Below are 24,350 nucleotides of genomic sequence, written 5' to 3'. Positions count from 1 at the left end.
GGCATGAGGTGTGAGTGTGTGTGTTGCCCTGTGAAGGACTGGCGTCCCCTCCAGGGTGTATTCCCGCCTTGCGCCCGATGATTCCGGGTAGGCTCTGGACCCCCCGCGACCCTAAATTGGATAAGCGGTTACAGATAATGGATGGACCCATCTTGTTTAAAGTGTGAGAAAACGCAAAAAAAAAAAACGTTACCGATGACGTTGACAAAATGTGAAATGTGGTCAGGGTACTTGGGCTGCATGTGTTGTCCATGAAATATCTACTAGGGCAAAGCACAAATAAATACAAAAGAAAAAAAAACAGCACTTATAAATATAGTGGGCCAATGACCATGTACCATCAAATCAAATTTATGTGTATAACGCTTATTACAACTGTTGTCTCAAAAGAGCTTCACAGAAAGTGAACACCGTAAGAGGCTTGATCTCCCAAAGTGCCTAGTGGCTCCCATTAAAGGGTTTGGGACTTATTTAGGGCTTCTTCGTGTCTGTGAGAGCTTATATTGATGTAGTTTGGGGTTATTTTTGATTTCATGTGGTTGTGTGCTGAGCTTTTCGTGTACAGCAATGGATGTGGTCAGAGAAGTATCCACTGTCGTGGTTTGTGTGACTGGATAAGGGTTCTGCTGCATACACCAAGCCCAGATACAGTTTTGGTTTACTTGTTCCCTTATTAGGGCATAATAATTAAAAATTAGTTATTAGGTAACCTGTTTGCCACACCTGCTTTTTTTGTTGTGTATGTAATAAATGTATAAAAAATTTGCTTCTGTATTCCCCACAGCAAGGTTCTAACACCTAGTGTAAAATCTTCTCAGAGGTGTAGATAATTTAACACTGTATAATATATAATTACTATTTTCATGGAGAAAAGACTGCGCCCCGCCCTATATTCATTTGTGTATGTTACACAGTGACACATTAAGTGGTATAAGCGATAGATATGTTGAACTCTAAATATGCTGGAGCAGTAAACTGTTTCAGAAGATGATTCATTGTCCTAGCATACAGCGCACAAGTCCATTGAAAAACTGCATTTCCCAGAATTCCTGCCCCTCGTCGGACCGGAGAGCTAAAGAACCATAGCTTCGTCTAAAAATAAATGTAGTTTACCCACACATAAACACTGCTGCCAGTATAGAGTGACACATTGTGTGTTTGTGGTTCATTAGATAAAATATGGATTTAACGGCAGCCAGGCCCACGTTTTATGGGGATATCGGTAAGTCGAGATTTGATGGTGACTTCTTGTCAACAGTTGTGCTAAAATAAAGGCGTCCGTTAAACGTTTATTATGCAGGTTGCTAGCCTTAAATACGGCGACAACACTGAGTTTGTATCCAGAAATAATTTTATGCCGTTGAATAACTTTAATGGCCACTGTGGGTTTTCCTCCTGGCCGAGGTGTTTTGTGTTTTATTTTCTTTTACGGTCCACCTTAAATTGTGCAGCGGTAGTCTGGCTTTTCGACTTTTAAAGGAGCTGCATGTCACAGACACAAAATAAATAAAAATAAAATAAAAGCCATATATATTAAAGTGATTATTTAATATCTTAGCATTTTTTCTCCTGATGGCAACTCAATAGATGAAGAAATGGTTTTGTAGTCCCAGAATGAACCAATTTATGCTTCAGAGAGCGGGTACCTCACATGGGGGGGGGGGGGGTCAAGATTCCTAAATCTTGGCCACTAGGTGTCAGTGTAATGGCTATTTCATAAGATGAAGAAAATCATGATTACTCATTTAAGGTGCGATATGAAATTTCAGCCTCGTAGCTGATGGTTTGAAAATGCTGCAGGATTTTGGGCAGACAGGACTCCGGTTCACGAAGCCGCATCTTTAGGGCGAGTTTTGCAGCTCAGGCAGCTCCTGGACGACGGTGCATCGGTGAACACAGTGACAGTGGACAACATGACTCCTCTGCATGATGCCTGTATTCAGGACCATCCCCAATGTGTCCGGATGCTGCTGGATGCTGGTGCTCAGGTACAGTCCTGCAGTAAGTCAACAACCCACTCAGAACATCTGTTTGTGGTGGAACATCAAGTATGATCCATGGAGTGAGGCACCTCACAACTTACAGGACGTAAAGCTGTTTGGATGGTAGGGGGATCTGCACACAGTATTAGACAGGATATTTTAAAATAATGGCTGAATGTTCTATCTACGTAATACGTAACATTTCAGAAAATAATTGTATTTTAGTTTTGTAAAGTTCCATTGTAGCCATCCATATGCCATCCTAATGTAATTATTTTATCATAGTCCTTTCATATAAATTGAGCACTCGGACCACAAACTTCAAAAAGAATTTAAAAAACCTAAAATTAACTTCACTAGATGCTGAATGAACTTCATCTTTGTTGAACTCTATAAGTGCTATATAAGTGTATACTTAAATTGGCTTTTTGTTGCTATTCTTATATATATATATATATATATATATATATATATATATATATATATATATATATCATTGGTTTGAAGTAAAAAAATAATAGTATTTCTAGTTATTGATATGGCATCAGCTTTAAACCTCTCCACTGTTCTGTCTGTTATGTTTAAGGTGGACGTGCGGAACATCCATGGCAGTACTGCACTGTGTTATGCGTGTGCCTCGGGCAGTTTGGAGTGTGTGAGACTGCTTCTGGACCATGGTGCCTCAGTCAATCCTTCGCTCACAGCCCTCACGGCCTCCCCACTGCATGAGGCTTGCATCCGAGGTCAGACTAGAACTAATGCTGCTTTTAAGTGCCAGTTGAGTGGTAGTTTCTGCTGAGGTCCGCTGAGGTGCTCATGAGCTAGCTCCTGGTGGGATATATATATATATATATATATATTTTGATAAAACAGACACTATGTGAATGCTGCTTAAGTATAAGCAACAAAAATATGACATGAACAGTATGATCTTAATCATGATGCACAGCTTATGAGGAATACCCCAGTAAAGACAAAGTCATCTGTATGAGAAAGTAAACATAATCATATGTAGATTATTGATAGGAACTTGCACGGTATTCCATTAATATGAATAATTATATAACCAGGTGAATTTCTGCATCTATTTGTTTATTGCCAATATTTCTAGATTAGACAGATGTAATACTCTTCAGTTAGTTATTTTCATTGAGCAATTTTGTTGTAGGTAACCCAGAGTGTGTGAAGTTAATGATCTCAAAGGGAGCCCATTTGGAGGCATTTGACATTTACTTTGGAACACCTCTGCATGCAGCCTGTGCTAAAGCACATCTGGAGTGTGCCCTATTGCTGCTCAATGCAGGTGAGAGTAGGAAATTCTGATTAAGTATTCAGCTTGTGTGTGTCTATATATATATATATATATATATATACACACACATACATACATTTTATACATTTAATAATATACATTTTTAATAAACCATAATATCAGCTAATATAAATGCTCACTTTCATATTATTTTACATTTTTCTATAACACATTATCATTTGAAATTTGCTCTTTAAACAGTGTATTAACCTGTTTATGCTCCAGTGATACACCTATATGGGAGACTTTAAAACAGGTTTATTAAATCATAAGCGTCAGTAATTGCTGCTTCATAACATGAAGAAAAAATTGGAAAAGGACTGATTGTTCCTTTAAATCAATTTTTTTAAAGGTGCCAACGTGAATGCCATAAAGTTCCATGAGACAGCTCTCCATCATGCAGCAAAAGTAAGCCGCCCTGATCTGATCGAGCTGCTGGTGGAGTTTGGGGGAGACGTTAATGTTACAGATAACCTAGGGCGCAAAGCCATAGACTACACCACTTCTGGCTCTCCATCTCACACTTGTCTTCAGTACTACCAAAGTTAGTACATTATTTATATGATGTTTCTACAGTTGAGAAATAGCGTTCTTACAAAGATTATTAGAGCATGTGTGAATTCAGCTTTGTTCACCTGGTGTTTGTGTTCCTACAGGTACTCCTTTGTCTCTGCAGCAGCTGAGCCGTATCACTTTGAGGGAAATGTTGGGCACCAGAGCACTGCAGGCTGTGACTAAGCTGGACATATCACAACGCATCATAAGTTACCTCTGCTACACAAGATAAAGCCTTGTGACTTATGCATGCTACACATCAGAGTTTCCGATCTCATTGTCAGATGACCCAGGTAGCTGCTTATTTCCATTCTAGTTTAAGCAACAATGTGCAATTATCTGTCACAGGGCACCACACACTCATACATCCACTCACACTCATGGATACTTTTGAATAATCCACCTACCAACATGTGTTTTTGAACTGGGGGAGGAAATTGTAGCACCTGAAGGAAACTGACAAAACAGTTACCCATGGTGGAGCTTATTTCGGAATTGTTTATTATTTTTGTTTTCTTCTGTAAGGTATATATTTAAAAAATTAATAATCATCAATTTCTTTTTGCTACAGTTTTATGCTCTATATAGTTGCTTCCCTTACACAGAGATGGCAATGATTTAAAAAAATTGGAGACAACTGCCCTTCAAAAATAAATCAGGCTTCCATCAAACAGTCGAATAGTTTGAGATGTGCTTCTGCTCTGGTGGATAAAATACGTCCACCTGGTGTAGGAGACTGATATTCCACTAGATAACTATGAGTTGAGGGTTGTCAAATGTCCCCTCGACTCTTTTCCTGATGGAGACATTTGTTTTGAGCCTTAAGTTGTCTAATCTGAAAAATCCTGCTTCTTGGAACATCCTTCACTCACTTTGTGGTGATTGTTGTGGTAGATACTGTCTTTATGATGGACTTGTAAATGATGAGACTGAAGTTGACTATGTATTTGCCAGTTTCTTATTAAAATGTTCCAGTCCATCTTACATTCAGCCACCAGTGGTGGAGAAAATCCTTTGCATGTAAAATGCTGAGCAAACAGTTTGAATGTTTACTCTAAATAGCCCTAATTATCAAATGGTCTGTTATAAATAGGTATAGTAGAGTATATCCTGAATTACAAGTACATTTACTGTAGTTTTTTTTTATTTATTTACTTCTGACCCTCTGACCTTGGCATTTGAGAATATTGTGAATAAGAACGGTATTTCCTGTTTACTTCCAGTAGCCCTAACTGTAGATTATTAAAGTTTGTTAAATCAGAGACCAGAATATGTAAATAGATATAGTAGACTATATCACCATCTACTGGTGGCTCAATGTAACTACTGCGTTTTAAGGTGGACCGGAAAATTGCAATAAGTACCAACTTCAGCGTATATGAAGTGTCACAACAAAGGTAAGAAAAATGCTTGAGAAATATTTCAGAAAATAAAAATGTAAGCGTGACCAACTGTCTTAAAAATGCTTTGTTGTTACTGCAATAATAAAAAGATCTTTTGAATTGTAACACTAACTGCACTACAACTCCCATAATGCCTGTGTAGACCGCTGAGACGGGAATGGTCACGTGACACAATCGCTGCATTTGTAAACACGGTTTGTGTGGCATTGGGAAACATTTCATTAAAGATATTTTTATTTAGAATAGATTCTATTTAATGTTTTTATGTATAAGATGGAGGTCGAAACAGCAGTGTCGTATTTCTTCGGTGACATTGGTAAGTGAAAGCACTGCGCCAAACGCCATGTCAAAGAGGAGCCGTCACCCGGCATGTGCTTTTCCTCGTGTTTATTGGCGCATACACTTTGCAATAAAACCGCTAGTTTTTTTTCTCGCTTAAACGCCATTGCTTTAAATACGACCATAGTTGGACTCGCCGTTCAGTGGTATTTTAGTAAACATCTTACCTTGCACACATTTTGATACACTGATCAAAAGTTTGGGAACACATATGATAAGGTGCATCATTGGCTGACGCAGTTGTTCAGTTCAGTCTTACAACAGAAATGCTTAGCATTTGGGCATAAGGTGACCATGCCCAAGGCCAAATGTCTAGAGTGGTATAAAGCCCCCAGGAATGGGCCAATGAGCAGATTGTACTGATTGTTTAGTAAATTATGGAATTTCAGTTTCCGTTGCCAAATTTCAAGGCATCCTGAATGTTAATTTGATGGTAATTTCATTCATTCCCAGTGTTATGTAATCATAATTATACACAAGATAAGATGTAAAATATCTTATGCCAATCCATTAGACCTTCACATAAGGTACACCACACTCTCTTCCTACTATTTCTGCCACAATTTCTATTGTTTCCATCCTACAGCTAGACCCTAAACTTGCTGTTTCCGTTTATGATCTGATCAGCAACCAGCTATATCCAGCAACATTTTCTACACCTACCTACTAAGGTTGCTGTGTGACCAGCAACCAGCTAACCTTACCAACTAAAGTTATTGAGCCCGTCACATGAGTACCCAAACCAGCCACTGTATCACTAGCTCTTCACAGGGGTCATCAGGCAGGCACCACCCCTCGTCAGTGTTTCACTGAATTAAGTCCACGACACCTCCAGAAGGGCTTAACAGTGAAGTCTGGCGTCTGGCTTATACATTTTTAAAATATTTTTTTAAAAAGATTTTGTGTGTATGTTATTTTTGTGTGTGTTAGGCTTCTGGTCTGAGAGGACTGAGGTACACAAGGCTGCTTATTCTGGACAGGCCTCCCAGCTGCAAAGTTTAATCCAGAGCGGAGCTTCAGTGAATATAGTGGCTGTCGATTCCATCACTCCACTGCACGAGGCTGCCATCCGGGGTCAGACACAGTGCGTGAGGTTACTGCTGGACGCTGGGGCACAGGTCAAAATTACACAGACATGCTTCTCTGCTTGAAAATGGCTAGTTTCTAGCCTTAATACGCAATTGGAATATATAGGCTTTCCTTCTTCATCTTTCTTTTCTTAGCCTTTGAACATGGGAATCAACAGCCTGCATGTTGTAGTGTTTTATTTGCTCTACTTACCTCCACTTTGTATATTTTCTTTATTCAAAGGTCATCCACACACACATCTGTATTCTCACTTTGTTTCAGTGTCTGCAAATTCTAAATAAGCTCTCAGCTACTGTTTAACTTAATCTTTTACATAAATTGCAGTTGTTCTCCTTTCACTACTGATTTACATAATAAAGGCAAACATTTCTTATACATTTCAACATCAGTTTGCAGCATTTGGGCCTTTAGCAGGGAAATTTATTCCCATTGATTTAGCTGGTTCTTATGGTCCTATCTATTAGGGCATATCCAGTGTGGACTATATGGACTGTTCCCAGTTAGTAAGGAAATATAAAATATTCCATTTTTGTATTTTAAAGCTTTAAAGCTGAATCATAAACCAATCAACTATAAAATTTGACCACCACCTTGTTTCTACAATCCCTGTCCATTCTCTTTGCTCCACTGTCCACAGGAGCACTTTGTAGCTCTACAATTACAAAACGGAATTCATCTTTTGCTATATGTTCTTTGCTCCCTTTCACTGTGTTCTTCAATGGTCAGGACCCCCACGGGCCACGACTTATCAGCTGTAGTTTGGCTTTTGGATCATTCTCAGCGCTGCAGTGACATACATGATGGTGGTGTCTGTTGTGCTTGTATAAGTGGATCAGATACAACAGTGCTGTTATATGGCAGTTTGTTTTGTAATAATACTCTATTTGTTCTGTTTTTGTATCTATGAAAATCATACCAAAACCATACACTTAATATAAATGCTAACCAAATATAGCAATTAACTACAATAACAGTGTATAAACAGTGTAGAGAAGTATGTGGGTCTCTCATATTAACAGTGTAGTTAATAGCTAACATTTATCTTTGGTTAGCATATATATTATGTGTATGGTTTTTTAATGATATATATATCTATATAATGATATATATATATATATAATTAATTTGACTAAGAATTAGCCAGAAATTATATTTTTCTAAAGCTGACAACACATCAAACTTTACTAGTCATGAATGAACTCAACTCAGGGTTATTGGTGGTTTCCAGGTGGATGCGAGGAATGTAGATGGCAGCACTCCTCTATGTGAGGCGTGTTCTGTTGGGAGTTTCGAGTGTGTGCAGCTGCTCCTGGACCATGGAGCAGAGGTCAACCCTGCCCTCACCTCACGAACAACTTCTCCTCTCCATGAGGCCTGCATGGGTGGTAAGGGTTCAGAGCAATGCACCATAGTTAAAAAATCAAGTATTCCAAATACCATTTACTATATTATGCAATATATTTTTAAATGAGTTAAATTATGTGAGTACGTCTTTCTGAGTATAAATGGATGTCACTGATATATTTAATAAATGGTCAGATTTACACTAAATAGATCATGAATTCACATGCTACTGAATAATAATGTAGCCACAAGCAGCTGATTGGCCGTCGGAACATTTTGTCATTATATTATTTTATTCATGTGTTATTACAATAACTCAGTTTTTAAAAAGTTACAAGCTAAATATTATTATGTATAATATAAACAATTAAAATATTTTCTAATATATATAACACATACTGGTTGTCGTGAATCTGTCTTCAGGTATGATATATCTTTTATTTTTACCACATTACAACACAACTGCAATGAAAGTAATTAATGTTTCATCTGTATGTTGATGTGTGTATTGTGTAGGTAATGCAGATTGTGTGAAGCTAGTGATATCAAAAGGAGCCAGTCTTGAAGCATATGATCTGTACAGTGGGACTCCACTACATGTAGCCTGTGCTAACCAACATCTGGAGTGTGTTAAAGTGTTACTCAATGCAGGTAAAGATGGGGAGAATATCTGCACACACTTTCCTCTGTAAGCACAAAGGCATAAATGTATTCTTAATGACCTAATAAAGGTAGATCGCCAGTGCTTTTATTTTCTAAAGAAAAGAAAGCTCAAGAAAAAAATCTTAGTCATAGAGGTGGTAAACTCAGGTTCAGAATTTAGTTTGAAATGCTGTGACACTATTTTGAGATGACTGGATGATTTCTACTTATCATCTCATTATGCCATCTCTTATTAGTCACATACAATTTTTCTTTTCTAATATATTTTTTTGCATCCCCAAGGCCTAATGACAATAGCTATATAAGCTATATTATCCTCTAAGGCAGAGGACATCAAATCCCTACCTTTGATCCAGGTTCCAGGCCGGGATTTTACAATAGTCTGTATTTGATGACCTCTGTTCTAAGGATTGCATTGCTTTACATCATAGTTCACCACACACACACAGCCAATCCAAATAGCAGCACAGTTGTTTGGACTGTTAGAGGTAATCTATTCAGACAGTGGGAGAACACCCCAAACTCCTCATAGACAGTGAATAAAGGCAGGTTTGGACACACAACCCCAGCACCCTGAAGCTGTGTGGTAGAGACACTACCTGTAGCTCCACTCAGCCCACTCAAACCTCAATTCAAGTGCTCTATTTCGAACAGCGTTTGAAATGTGAACAACGCATTTACAGGGCTGAAATCAGCAGGAACTTAAGAGTCAAGGTCATTAAGGCAAGGGGATGCATAACCAAGTAGTGTAAAGACGTATGCACACAAAAGCCACCTGAATGATACAGTGTATCTGTTTAAGGAGCTAAAGTGAATGCAGCCCGACTTCATGAGACAGCACTACACCATGCGGCAAAGGGCAACAACTTGGAAATGATTGAGCTGCTGGTGGAATTTGGAGCAAATGTGTATGCCAAAGACAAGCATGAGAAAAAACCTGGTGATTACACCAGACCAGACACACCTTCTGCTCTCTGTCTACAGCTTTATGAAAGTGAGTACACAATTACTTTAAAGATCAACTGCTCTACACAGTTAATTATTTGTCAGCCACACATTTAATATATTTTTTAAACATTTATTTCACTTAAAACACAGTTGGTACTCAAGTATTTTAATAAAGTGTAGGTTAAATCCTTTTTACAATATGATGGTTCCTTTGGAGAACAGAATAAATGGTTACGTATGGAAGTATCATAATTTATTAAACAGGTGTTGATGGCTCAGGGTGTGAACCTACTGCTTCAGCAATTTTAGTTTATTTTTTAGTTATTATTATTTTTAATTATTAATTAATAATATCATGTCATATCAATGTAAAATTGATATCTAAATTCCAATGTAACTGTTTAAGCCAGTTACATCAGGACCAGTATATCATCTGTTATTGGGGTCTGGTCATTAACCAGACGTTGGACAAGGAAATAATAAAATTATAATAAAATAATGACCCTGTGAAGGCATTGCTTGCCAGGTCCCCGAATCTCATCATTTTAGTTTATAAAGCTTGTCTTATTTTAAAGTGCTATTCAGTGAAGAAAAGAGAAGACCGTTGAAGATATGTTTTATATTGCGTTATAAAAAATGATCATTTATTGATTAATTGACATATGAGAAAATGACCACCTAGTGGCGCTCGTGTCCTAATTTCCAATATTCCTGTGTTCTGTACCTCTCAGTTCCTCCTTTTTTAAGCTAAAATGATTACTTTATTTTTTCCCCTTGATGATTGACGTACTGTACAAAAGACAGAAGTCACCCTTCATTAATTTAAGTCATTCAGTTTTTGCAGAATCAGGGGTGGAAAAGCCAAAAACCTGTATTCAACAGAAAAATGACAAAGAAACCTCCTTTGTATTTATATATGTTATTTATTTATTGTTTTGAGCGGGGTGATGGACAAGAAGATCAAACATAACTGGCTTATGCTGCATTTACGCTCGTTTTCAATGGAAAGCGTACACATGGTTCAGTCAGACGCTGCCGCACGGTGCATCATGTGTGCGGCGCGGTGAAAAGTTGAGCCGAGATTTACAATGATGCAAATTAATCTTGCCAACGCAATGCGTCTGACCAATCAGAGGATAGCTGGGATTTGCCTGATAGGTGCAAACACCCACATGTGATTTAATTGAACGTTGCAGGGAAAACCTCTGCGGTCAGTTGGAGAGGTCTGATGTGTGCACCTCCGGAGAAGTGTAAATGCGGCTTAAAGTTGAATGTAGTATGTCAGACTTCCAGTTAGATGATAAGTCGTTGTAGCTGTAATATCACAGCACACAAGTGTTTGTTTGCTTCAAATTGATCTTTACACTCATCTACATACTAGCTTATTAGGTCAAAATATCCACATTTGCAATTGGTGGCTCATAATGTAGGCAATAAAGTCTTGACATCTGAAAACCACACTCCTTCAAACTGTGATTTTAATATAAGATTATTAAATAAAAGATTGTTATATAAGGCCCTTCTTGTCTCAAAATGAGATATTATACATGCTATTGTGTTCGAGTGTCTGTGACTCCTGGTGATTTTGACTCCACTTTGAGTAAAGAGGTTGGAGAAAAGGTAAATTATGGCCATATTTATGAGCTGAAAATCCCACAGAATTTCTATATATACAGGTACCCCATCCCCCGTGCTAGAATCAAGTGGTGGATACACAGATGGTTCTCCCTATGCTTGTTTTAATTTTAAATGCCTGTTATATAACTCTGTGGACCTCCCGGTTACCACATTCAGAAAAGCTATTGACAGTATCAGGAACAAGAACAAGTATTACTACTGCCACCAGCAATTCTGTCGTGTGCCAGAGCTGAACAATTGCCAAGAGGGTGAATTTTGTACTCTATTATAAAGCAGAGGTGCAGTGAAGAAGAGATCATAAGGTGGGGTCTTGTTCTTGCCAGCAGCGTCAGAGCCCTACCTACAAGCAGAAATGTGCCAAAGCGTTCCAGCATTTTAAGGAGTCATTTATATCAGTCATGCTCTGGAGTCATTGGTTTGAATGCCAGTGCATGGAAGATGTTGATGAAGCGAAAGGAGGAGATGATGGTGCAAAATGCGTAAATACACATCAAATAAATACATTGGAAATTGAAAGAAATGTTATATTTTTTGGCTTCAGTTAAGAACTAAATTGTGGGCTCACTTCAGTAATGACTCATCATGGCTAGAGGCCTGCAGCCTTGGTGCTGTTTACGATTTTGGATCATAGCAGTAGTAAACAGGATGAGGATGGCGATCAGATCTAAAACAAGATTCCAGTGTGGCAGAACTACTCCTGGAATGTTTTGCAGGTCTGTGCTGTGAGGCACTGTGGCAACCAGATCTTAGCGGTACATGCCAGCACTCCATTAAAGAATGTAAACTGCCTTGAAGAGGTGCAGGCTTCTGATAATGCTGTTATTAACCTGTCTAAACATACGTGCAATTTTTATTTAAAGACTGCTAATTGAATTGAGGTATAAACAGATAATAGTCTAATGGATGAGTCTCAAGCCTGAGGCCTAAACCACCCAAAGTTTAGATTAGTCTTTATCTTGTGTTTTCCATTTCTGCTGGGCCAAAACAGCTCCTTCAAAGTCTTTTTTTCCTAATATTATTTGGTTGCCATGCATCGTTGTACTGATACTTATTATGAGGGCATTACTGTATAGGTGTCTGGCCTACAGCTGCATTTCTTGTTTAATTAGCCTTTGTTGATGCAAAGATCTCAAGGATTGTATCTGTCAATGTTTCTACTGTTAGGGATAGATAGCAGGACACAGACACACACAAATATAATTAGAACATACTGCAGTTTACTTCTCTTACATCATATCATCTTATAGTGGCCAGTTACTGCCCAACTGCACCGTCTCCCTTGCTTAGTATTTATTATCTTTTGTTATTTTCATGCGTTATTGTTCCTTGTTTTGTGTGGTTGCACATGTCTTGCATTGTTGCTTATCTTGCACTCGTGCACTTGAGTCCTGTATGAGTTGTTTAGTTTCACTATGTACTGTGCATATTTGAAATTACAATAAACTCCACATAAATGCCTAAAAGTGGTCTTTGACACAGTGTTATTTCGACATTAACGAAAGTGCTACAAAACTAAACGACTCGAGTTACAAAAGAGTTTTCCCCTCACACACACCGTTTCACCTTAAGACACTTAGCTTCTGAATGTAAACAACCAGAGAGGACTGCGATTACCCACAATTGTAGATTAACTATTAATTATTTGTCAGTTTGCCATTAATTGATGTGTCAATGATTTCACAGTGCTAGGAAGGTAGCGGTAGCATTGAGGGCTTATGAGGGAGCATGCCTTGTGGTTTTTCAAGGAGTATTGACCTTTCTCCCTGCTATGAGTGAGAGTCATTGCCCTAATGTAGTGTCATCATACTCATTTTAATTTCTGTGTGTTATCTATTGGGTTATTCTCCAATAAACAAATAACAAGTTTCAAGTTTGTTATCTGTGAAGCCTCTGTGGTGGTAACCTCTAGAATCCTCAGTCATAACATACATTACAGTGTCCTACAATGTCAGTAAAACTGTCCCTCAATGGCACAAATCTTTACTTTCAGGTAGGGGACATAATTGCACCTTATTCTGTTAACTGTATATTTTTAAATTGTGTTGATTTCATACACTCCATTTCATCTCCAGGTCGTACATTATCTTCTCAAATTTACAGAGTTTTATAATCAAAGATTACAAATATTCACCTCTGCTTCTGGAGAAGAGAATGTAATGTACCTTTAGAGAACAAAATTGGACTTAACTCCACTGTTGTACCTTGTAAAGGTAAATTTATACTGTGTTTACCTTTAGTGACCAATAATGTACCTCTCCCATACCTTTTTACTGAAACTGTATAAGAACCTTATTTGGGATCTCTAAATGATCTTTCAGTGAAATATCGTTTTAAAAAAGCCATCGGTTTAAATGTGAAGATTAAGAAAACTGGGACTTTCTTAATGAAGAATATTGGTTTAAACAAATCTAAGTTGTTATGCAGACAGTTTTAGTGGTTGGTACACTGTTAACACTGTTGTTCACATGATGCACTGAAAGTTGCCAGTCTCAGCAATTTATTTGATATAAGTTTTTGTTATTTCCCCTTAGTTTTTAATAGCTTTTCATTAAAAATAATGATAACATGGAACAGAGATGGGAAAAGGGGTGGGGTGGGGGGAGGCGTGGTAAAGGAAGTGCTTGGTGGGGGTTACGGATTGAGAGTATACATTTCATTAAATCGTTTTTCATTAAGTGATTAGTGCACATACAGCTAATGCCTCATCTTTGTTTTTAATCGTATATATTTCATCCACTTTTTCCAGTGTTGGTTAAACTGATTCATTTGCTGCCTTAAAGTGAATGTCTGCACAGTTCTCTCTGGTTGTTTACATTCAGAAACTCTTCATCTTTTAAGGTGCAACATCGTATCTGAGGGGAGAAAATGATGAATTACCACAGAAACCCATTTGTAACTTGGGTTGTTTAATTTTGTAGCACTTTGGGTAACGCAGTTAGCCATCTCCTGAGATTGGAGAAATTTCCACTTTAAGTGATCTGAAACAGCAAAAATTAGTCAATATTACCCACCTATGGAGCAGGAGCAGATCAATATTCTCATTTTGGTTTGTGCTTTTCAACATTTGGAGTCCTTTCTATTGTTTAAAAACACTCCAGATGCCTAGATCGCTCTAGAGCAGAGCAGAGAGAAAGCCTAGCATACAAGACAAAGTGTGTTTTTTTACTCATTTAAAGACACCCAGGATTTGTAAACCCATTCGATCGTCAAATCTTTTGACTTTCTCTGAGTCGATCACTCTTCAGCCAGTTTTTTGTTATGGCTTTTTACTAGCTGTTAAAGGTATTTGTACTAGGTATGTACTCTCCTTCAACACAACCTTTAAAATATAGCTGTGGTACAATTTAGTACTAAACCAGGGATTTTATAAACCAACACCTCATTGTTACAAATACTGTGGAATTCACCTAATTTTTGAGTCCCAAAATATATGTGCATGACTTGCATCAGCACTGCCACATGGCTGTTGAAGAAAATATGTACAGTCTTATGTCTGATTGCATATTAGTACAATATTCCACTGCCCATACAATGGAACACGTTTTAATATCTCAGAATTAAAAGAGAATACAGTTGATGTCTGTTGGTATCTTAATGGATTTTATGTGGCACTTCCAATCAGACTTCATTACAGAAACAGTCTGTTTTACTATTGAAGTTTTGCTAGGTTTATATAAAGCTAAATTTTAACAACACAACAAACATCTTCTGAAAACCACATATCTCATAATGCTACTGTGTGTTTTCCTACAGGTACGCCCCTGTCCCTGCAGCAGCTGAGCCGTATCACACTGAGGACAATGCTGGGCACCAGAGCACTAGGCACTGTTACCAAACTCAACCTTCCAAATCGCATCATCCGCTATCTCTGCTTTCAGTGAGATTCACACACACAGGCTAACACCTATGAAACACACTCTCAGGACAACTGTGAATTAATTTCTCCAGCTGAATCACAAAACAACTACATCATGAAAATCGTAATGAGTAATGGGACCTTATATCCTAATCACAGATGAGATTACAACTATTTTATCATGGAATACACTGTTTATGAATGTAACCACAGCACTTTTGAAAAAAGCACTTTGTATTTAATTGAGCGATGCAGTGTACTTAAATTGTGACAGCCTGGCCAACATGAAAAGATGTTACAATTGCTACACATATTTTAAACAGGTCTTTTAATATCCTACAGTGGTGCCAAACAGACACAAGATGTCTTAGTTCAAGGCTATAAATTATCCTTTGTTAATGTAACAACGATATGAATAATAATAATGTTTCATTTATATAGCACTTTTCTCATACCCAAGCTCTCAGGATCTGATACATAAACTCTGAATTTTACAACTAACAGATTAATATAGAGGAAAGCAAAAGATCTAAAAAAATAATGTTTCTGTATTTATAAGCCTCTGCATGAGTATCACATTATTGCTTTTTTTTTATTAATTTAGGGAAACTCCCTGTGCTCATTTAGGATGCATTTGCCCAATGCATGCATGGTAATGTAACAAGACAGCACTGATGGACCAAAATGCATAAAGGGACTAAGTGGCACATTGGTCCATGTATTGACCTTGTCATGTTGGTGGCATGTGATTTATGATGACATTGTGTCTTAATTTAATCTAAATTTCTGTGTGGATTCTGAACTTTTAATCACCGCCACATGTGTTCCTAAATTAGAAAAGAAACCACTTATCTTTATCATTCATCATTAATTAGTTTTATTTAAAAAAGAAAAAAAATGTTGTTTTGTGGAAAAACAAGTGCCACTTTAGAATACATCTCCCCTTATAAACAGTTTATAAATGGTTAAAATTCTGTTTTATAATGGATATTAATTTTATTCACCGTGCCCCTGAAATGGAAAAGCGGAAAAGATGAGAGGAGATGAGATTAAATTGACTGTAAACACCTTAAAATTCCTTAATACACACACACACACACACACACACACACACACACAAATAAACCAGAGAGAACTGCAGTTCCCCAGAATCATAGATACGTGTTAAATCATTAACAAGCATGCTGACAGGCTTAATGAGGACTGATGGGATAGACAAAAAAAGGTCAGTATTTTGCAAACTTTGAGGTTTAACAGTACAGAGGGTTCACTATTTGGTAAAAATCAGTGGGGTTCACTATTTGGCAAACAAATCACTTTTGCCCTTTCTATCTATGTGTTATACCTAAATGTTAATAACTTATGTGTTTACGAACTAATAAAAATGACTAAACAGATTTTAAACTATGTATAAACACTTATAAGGGTTTATTCTAAAGTGGACATTATTTGCATTTTAGCCACATTTGTCAATGTAAATCAATGTAAATGTAATGCATTGCGTAGCCTTGTAATTAAATATGTCATCACATAATTATATAAGGAATAAAAATCTGGCAGCTGTCTGTACACAGGATCAGCTTGGACTGTGATATGGAGTAAAAAGTGGCAGTACATTAGTTGCACTGGCTACAGCTGTGCTCTGTGACCAACACTCAGCAGGTCTGAGGCGGAACGATCCGGCTGCTGAGAGAGGTGTTTCTCGCAGGCATGACAACAGGATGTGTTTAAGGCAGACACACCAGAGAAAGTAAACAAAGAGGCACAGATGTTCTGCCCATTCATCTAAATCATCAGCCATGACTGAAACTGTGCAGGCCCCACTGAGACGTGGATTCCTATTTGAAAGGAACTTATCCAAATTCTTCCCATGTCACAGCTTTTAAGTGCAGTGCTGTCACGGTTCGATGCGATCCCTGCTATGTAACGTGCTGTGGTAAATGAAGCCTCTCCTATAGAAACTCTTTGTAGAAATGTCAGAAGGAACACATGTTGAATTTTCAATGCATGCTCAATATTTGATGTCATAAGCTCCTATACAACTTAGCCCCATTCTTTAAAGCTTTTTCACAGTTGCTGACATTTTAATCCATTTTTTAGGCCACTTAGGATTTCTGCTATATTTTAAGAATGTAGAATAATGTCAGAGACTATGATTTGTTTCAGCTTTCATTGTTTTTCTTATTATTCAAACCCTAATTTAATACCATAAGTTTTACTGCCCATAAATCATGTATGGGTTTGAGGCCACTTCTTTACCTAGACTTTGTTGTTTTTAAGCCATATTGCCACTTTGAACGCTTGGGGTCATAGTACATTTGCGCCCAGGTTTTACCTTCTTGGCTAATGTCTTGAGAAATATGAAGCTGCCAGCCCTGTGCTTCCTGGGTGAGATGGTGATCTTTGGCCTGCAAAATTATGGCCAAAATGTTCCATTTTTTATTTCATGAGACTTAAAACCTTTGTCCCATGTGGAGTTTCAAACTGCAACCTGGTTTTTATTGTGATATTGTGATTTTGGAGCAGTGTCAGCTTCCCTGCTGGGCATCATTAAGACACATTTTACTGTTGATGATATAATTTGATGAAGTCTCCTCCAGCATCTTCATGAGGTCTCTTGCTGTTGTTCTTGAATTGATTTGTATGTACATAGGAGACAGAACATGTCTCCTTCCTGAAGAGTATGATAGCTGTCTGGTCTCATGTTGTTTTAAATGTATATTTAGTCATTTGATCAGCTGAATGAGTGTTTGGAAATTGCCCCCAAGGAGGAACCAGGCATCCAATGATGTTAAGCAAGGAAGCATATAAGCCTTGAAAATAGGACTTTAAAATACTGCCACACATACACCCCCTATTAACTCAGAAGTTGTCAGTTAGCCTATTAAAGGCTTTTAAAGCCATGCCAATATTCTAAGCTATTTAAAGTCAGTCAGTTTGTTGTATGTTAACTTTTGACTCACTGGACTTTTAATACAGTTTTTAAACATTTAATTGCTTGTATCTTGTAAAAAGTAGATATCCTAAACCTCTTACTAAAACTAGAGTTTGTACACATTGTACAAGTATATTTATATGTACATTTACAGAAGAGGTTCATTTTTCCATCATCAGTTGATTTGTGAGACATTTCTAATAGTATTGTTCACATATATTGTATTTGACTTACACCCACTCTTACTGTGAAGATGTTCAGAAAGAGCCATTAAGACATAGTACAGTCTGCTGTAGTACATTGCAAAATATGTATACTGCATACATTTCCAATAACCTGATTTCATTATAAGCCCATGCTTATGATTATAATCCTGCTAATTGCTTATGAGCAATGTTTCAAGTAGTCCTATGGCATGTAGATCTTTCAGTTTGGAGACACTTCCACCTTAAGTAATCCCAAACTGGAAAAATAAGTCAATATTAACCACCTATGGTGCAGGAATAGAGCATTATCTCTATTCTCTCCGTAGAGTTCTCTCTGTTGTCAAAGAAACTCCAGTTGCTTTTTCTCAGCGAGGAACAGAGAGAGAGAGCAAGTTCAGTATATCGGACCAAAACGTTTGCTTCCCTATTTACTGACACCGGGGCTTCGTAAACACATTAGCCTGATTTCGAGCATGTAAACAGCCTGGAGAGCTAGCAAGTGGTGAAGCATCCTATGATTTTTGATTACAATCATGATTGTCACCTTTAAGAGAATCATGTACATTTCACTACTGCTTAAGCACTATTTCTCTGTATCTATCTCTGACTTTAATATACAATGTGTATAGCCTTGATCTATTGCATACAGACAACACTAATTAGGTGTGGTATGGCTGTAACTTGTGGTTAGTCAACACTTAATTAATTTTCATTACATTTCATAATAGGGACCACAACCACAAGTTTGAGAACCCCTGTGCTTAAGAATGAAATTGCTTTGTACTCTTAAGCTTTTCTCTGTGCATATTTTTGTGCAAAATAACGCTGTTAGTAATTGGATAAATTGACTCAGACTGTCCTCTTCAACCCTCTGATGCCTCCATATCCATGTGCCTCTTCCTCCTTATATTTATACACATGGGCAGTGGTCTAAAAATAACGGGCCATCCAGAAATACCTCGGCTGCTGGCTCTGAGAGAAATGTGTTTTCTTCTCCTGCACTGACATGCAGGCCTAGAGCTGAGAACAGGGAGAAGAATGCTGCTATTCCAGCACCACTAGCCCTCTTCTGGAAGTACACATACACAGACCGGACGGCAGCTATGGCTGGAATGCTCCGCTTTGCTTTTTTCCTACTTTTTTCCTAGGCCAGAGCCTTTAAAGGACTAAATGTTTTTCTCAACCAGTCTTAATTGTAAGCACCAGACAGCAAAAATAGAACCATGTTCTTACAGAGATGCCAGCTCGGCTTTTGGTGCTGGAACATTTGTAAGAACGATAGTTTTAACTAATTCAGTTATTAATTGGATCATTTATACATGTCTAAAGTTAGTAATGGTCATAGATCTTTATCAGCTGCATTACACTGCTTTGTATATTTCTTGTCACGTAATGTAAAATGTGCACCATATCCGGAATGTGTCAATAACAGTAAATATGTTTATGAAAATTAAAATTTGAGATGAAGAATGTTAATCTTGTCCTTTCTTTCATATGTTTTCTAAATAATAAAATCACATTTGTCCTACCCTCCTACAAAAGGTACATAGTGCAGTTTAGTATCGATGACATATTCTGCCTATTACAAGTAAGTGAAAAAGCTTTAAAATACTACCCATGGCCCTTTCACTCCAAAGGATCTCTGAAGTGTCAGGTCCAGGGAGTTGTCCCAGAGCAGTCCTTTCAAACATGGAGTGAACTGTGGGAAAATTACTGTGTCAGGTGCCTTCCCAGGGGGCAACCAGAGATGAGGTTTGCATGATGTGTGAAACAAATGTTGCGAGTGTTTCGAGCGTTCACACATACAGCTCCTTCAGATAAATTCTGGAACATTTCTAGTTTATTGTGCATGTGTGAAAGGGGATCTAATGTCCCTTGAAAGGCTTGAGCCACACAAGAACATTAGTGAGGTCAGGTTCTGATGCTGGATGATTCGTTTAGGAAAACAAATCCCAGTCCAACACCATCAACTTTGAGGGCACAGTTCCACTGCAACACACTGTCCAGTGATGGAGAGCTGTATACCACTCTAGTCAATAATTGGCACTGGTTACTACTGCTCCAAAGTTGTGAGTACGCATTCGAACTCAAATGGAAGCACCTTAGTTGCTCTTTATTAATCAGCTCACGAATTATGAGGGGCTATCTGCTTAACTTTTTTTGTTTGTTTGGGTTTTTTTTTTTTTTTTTTTTTTGTAACTTACACTAAATTCTTTAGTTGTCAACTTTTATTGCTGCCACAAGGAGGCAGCAGAACTATTACATTTGACAGATGATTGCTTTTCCTCCTCCTCTCTTAAAAGGATATTTTTATTCAACGCCGCTTTAGCGAATGAGATATTACCACTTTGTCTTGGACTTAGGTTAAAAATAAAAAAAACATGTCCCTCTGCACGACTCCCCTTATTTCTCAAAGCAGTTTGTACAAAAAAGACTGAAAAACAAAGAAGAAACAGATTTGTCTATGGTAACACTTTCCAGACACTTGAGCTTCAATTAAATGGATTTGTGGAGAATATTGTGTTGGGCCTATGCCTTGTTTTGAAAGGCGTTTCCTTAGAGTCTTCTCTCTATGCTGGTGACCAACAGGTGACACGCTGACTTCTTACCTTCTTCCGATCAGGTGAAGAAGCTCGCTCTTCGCTCTTACCCCCTGAAGAAATATAGCATTAGTTATATGCACTAAAAGCACTATCTCATACAAATGTTTCAATGACTGGAGCTTCCAAACATTTGCACAGAGTGGTATGATTAGAACAGGGGAGGCCAACACTCAGCTCTTCAATTCATAATAAAGAAAATATAACTGATGAGTCTATTTATGTTTGTGCCATTCGATTTTAATTTCAAAATGGGAAAATGGAAAACAACTTGTTTCTGATCTTTAAACAAATCTAGCAAGGCATTTCCACCCGTGTTCACGTTCACCGTTTCCCGTTGCTCTCTATGTTGTTTCCCAGCAGGACAGCCCTAAATCATACTCTGAAATAATTTTACACATGGCAAAAAGAAACCTCTGCAGTGTCTTCTGTTGTGTCACAGGTTTCTGAGGAAGAATGAGAGTTTTAGAGTGTGAGGAGATTTTGTTTTAAAATGGCATGTGCCGACACTATTTTAAAAACCTTCCTTCTTCCTCACAGTCCATATCCAATATGGTTTTCAGAATCTGGTTCCTGCTGAAGTGTCTGTTTACTTTTAGTTTATTCTGCCACTCTCACTGTGAATAGAATCGACTCCCAAAGATTCGATCCTTTGAGCGTTTGGAATTAAATTTCTTGAAGTTGAGGAGTCATGTATAGATTGTGGCTCCTGGTAATAATGCTTTTTCTTTCCTGACTCTTAAGTCTTATAGGCTGGCCACTGTACTAAAACTACTTGACAGTTAACCGTTAACTCATGGTATATGTTTGAGTAGTTAACCATAAAACCTCAATACAACAGTTAAAGGGTTAAGTGCTCATCATGCAATGCATGCAATGAAATCCTCACAGAAATGTTTCAACATTGTATCTAAAGTCTGCTTATTACTATCTGTTTACTATATCCTTTGACAGTAAAGCAACATTGTTCAGCTCAAGAATTCAGGACAGCGTGCTTTATGACACTGAACTGAAGAACAATAACAACTCATAAGTCAAAGGCCTATGAGAAAAGATCTCTGCGATCTCCAGACTACCTGTTTGAAACCTCCAATCTCTCTGACAGATGGAGGAAGGAAGGACGCTCTCCTTGGAGGAGAATCAACAGGCAATTTGAGGTAGAGCAGGGGTCATCATCAATTGATGTCTTGCAGGACTTCAACTATGTGCTCATTGCTCAAGGCAGCAGTTATTTACCAGGTTTAATTGGTGTTTTTTGAGCAAGTAAAGCATCAAAATAGTGCTGGAAACGGACCCTCTAAGGATCAAAACTGATGACCCCTGAGTTAGAGGGTGCTCAGGTCAGCAGGACTGATTGAGGTTTTTCTAGAGAAGAGGGAAAAGGGCCTCCTGAAGGAGAAGATAAAGTGGATTCAGTTTCTGTGATGGTCCGCTGCTCAGCTTTTAGCGCTGATAGTCTCCCCCAGTGCAAAACTGCCTCCAATTCATCCAGGAATTCTGGCCCAACAAGAAACAGATGTGCTGCACCACTGAGCCTAGATTCAGAGAGCTCACAGCATTCTTGGGAAACCAAATCACAAACACAACGTCTAGGTGACTTTTCCTACACAATACATCAAATGCAATACAGTTCTATTAGCGAATTGTACTATTTCAGTGCTGTTATAAAATACAGTTACAACAGCTGGCAACCTTACAGATGGTAAAATAATTCTTAGCTTTAATTAGAAATCCACTGAAATGTTATTTTTTATTCGAAAAGAAATACTTGTTCTTTTAGAAAAAATTAAAATGTTCCTTTAATGGTGTTCATGTGGAGCAGCAAATACATTTTCCTCTCCTAATACCACTTGAAACACAAAATCCTGTTTGAAACACAGATTAGAACAAAACTAAACATAAAAAGTGGCATAATTCACTTTGAATTTTAATTTTTCATTCCACCTTAAATGATGCAACAGTTGCATTCAAATGCATTGGAATCAATACATCTGGGCCATTTAAGGTGGAATGGAAAATGCATTATTGTATATTACTATTATTATGGGATTTGGATAGCTTAGATAATTATTCACTGTACTCTAATCAGTTTGGCAGGTTATTTGATGTACTCCATGCATTAATTTGTTGCCAGCGTTTTCAGCAGGATGTCTAGGTTTTGTGTCCTGCTCTGGACTTTTCATTTGTTATATCACTAATGTACATTAGATATACATACAGATATATTTACCATATAGGTGCACTTTGTAGATCAACCCCTACCAAATGTAGTCTGTTGCTATGCATACTCTGTTAGAAGCCATTCACCCTGGAACCCCCAAGACAACCACAGGGCAGGTATTCATTTATAAATTGTGTGGTGGATCATTCTCAGTGCTGCAGTGGCACTGCTGTGGTGATAGCACGTTGCTGTACTGTTAAAAGTGGATCAGACACAGCAGTTCTCCTGGAGTTTTTAAACCGCTCAGTGTTACTGCTGAAATGAGTGTAGTGCACCAACCCAAAAAATATCAAACCAACAGCATCCTGTGAGTAGTGTCCTATAACAACTAATGAAGAAATAGACCTACAGCAGCTCATTACAGTTTGTGTTGGTCTTCCTCTAACTAACAGAGTGGAGAGTGAGGGGACACAATGCTTAAAAATTTCCAGTAGCACTGCTGGTCTGATGCACTTGTACCAGACTAACACAACACTACCATGTCGGTGTCACTGCAGGGCTGAGAATGATCCCCCACCCAAATCATACATGCACATGGTGGTCCTGTGGGGGGTAGTACAGGCCATTGAAGAGCAGGGTGAAAGTGCTCCTATATGGTCAGTGGAGCTAATAAAACTGACAATGAGTAGAGAAACAAATCCGTTTTATAGTCAATTTCTGACCATTTCTACTGATCCATGCATCATTTTTTTTATAAAATGACTCCTAGCATTTCATAATAATAATAATAATAATGCAGTTATTTGACTATGAAATGAAAGTGACTATCTGCTTCATTATTTAAAAGCCACCCAGCTCACTTTCAGTTCAGACTTTGTCTGGCTTTGTCTTCTTTAGATGAACTAGACAAGTCATGTCTGTTTTTATTCAGTCTGCAAAACATTCTCCAGCTCAGACAATGGAGAAAACCACTGTCTAAGTCTAGTCAGAAAAATGTTCCTTTGTCTAGCTGACAGCACTGCAAACTTTACACACACTCTCTCTCTCTCTCTCTCTCTCTCTCTCTCTCTCTCTCTCTCTCTCTCTCGTAGTCAGCCCCCCTCTCTACTCGCTCTCTCAAATGATGATACCACATGTGTTGCTTTTACTTCTCCAACCCCACCCCCACCCCCTCATCCCCAAAGGGAGTCCCCACCATTTCATCAGGTTTCCTCTGAGTTTTCATAAACACGAGGACAGCACATGGTTTCGGTTCTTGGTACAAAGTCCATGAGTTCATCTATAGCTAAAGAGCTTATACAGCTTCTGTATAGACATGT

At 38.0% G+C, this 24,350-nt stretch overlaps 2 protein-coding genes across 2 annotated transcripts; both read left to right on the top strand.

Annotated features, from left to right (window-relative positions):
* The first annotated feature begins 938 nt into the window (after nt 1–938).
* Nucleotides 939–5,233, top strand: asb13a.1 (ankyrin repeat and SOCS box containing 13a, tandem duplicate 1). Its single transcript, XM_066667898.1, has 5 exons — nt 939–1,222; nt 1,801–1,988; nt 2,569–2,725; nt 3,647–3,838; nt 3,951–5,233. Exons 1-5 carry the CDS (start codon nt 1,180–1,182, stop codon nt 4,079–4,081), a joined length of 711 nt encoding a protein of 236 aa, XP_066523995.1. The 5' UTR covers nt 939–1,179; the 3' UTR covers nt 4,082–5,233.
* A 234-nt stretch (nt 5,234–5,467) lies between these two features.
* Nucleotides 5,468–16,677, top strand: asb13a.2 (ankyrin repeat and SOCS box containing 13a, tandem duplicate 2). The gene is made up of 6 exons (XM_066667897.1): nt 5,468–5,568; nt 6,522–6,709; nt 7,909–8,065; nt 8,541–8,675; nt 9,490–9,681; nt 15,027–16,677. The coding sequence occupies exons 1-6, from the start codon at nt 5,517–5,519 to the stop codon at nt 15,152–15,154; spliced, it is 852 nt and encodes a 283-aa protein (XP_066523994.1). The 5' UTR covers nt 5,468–5,516; the 3' UTR covers nt 15,155–16,677.
* Nucleotides 16,678–24,350: the final 7,673 nt, after the last annotated feature.

This window comes from Hoplias malabaricus, chromosome 4, assembly GCF_029633855.1.
Source record: "Hoplias malabaricus isolate fHopMal1 chromosome 4, fHopMal1.hap1, whole genome shotgun sequence".
Taxonomy (NCBI): Eukaryota; Metazoa; Chordata; class Actinopteri; order Characiformes; family Erythrinidae; genus Hoplias; species Hoplias malabaricus.
This window is presented reverse-complemented; position numbering and strand designations above follow the sequence as displayed.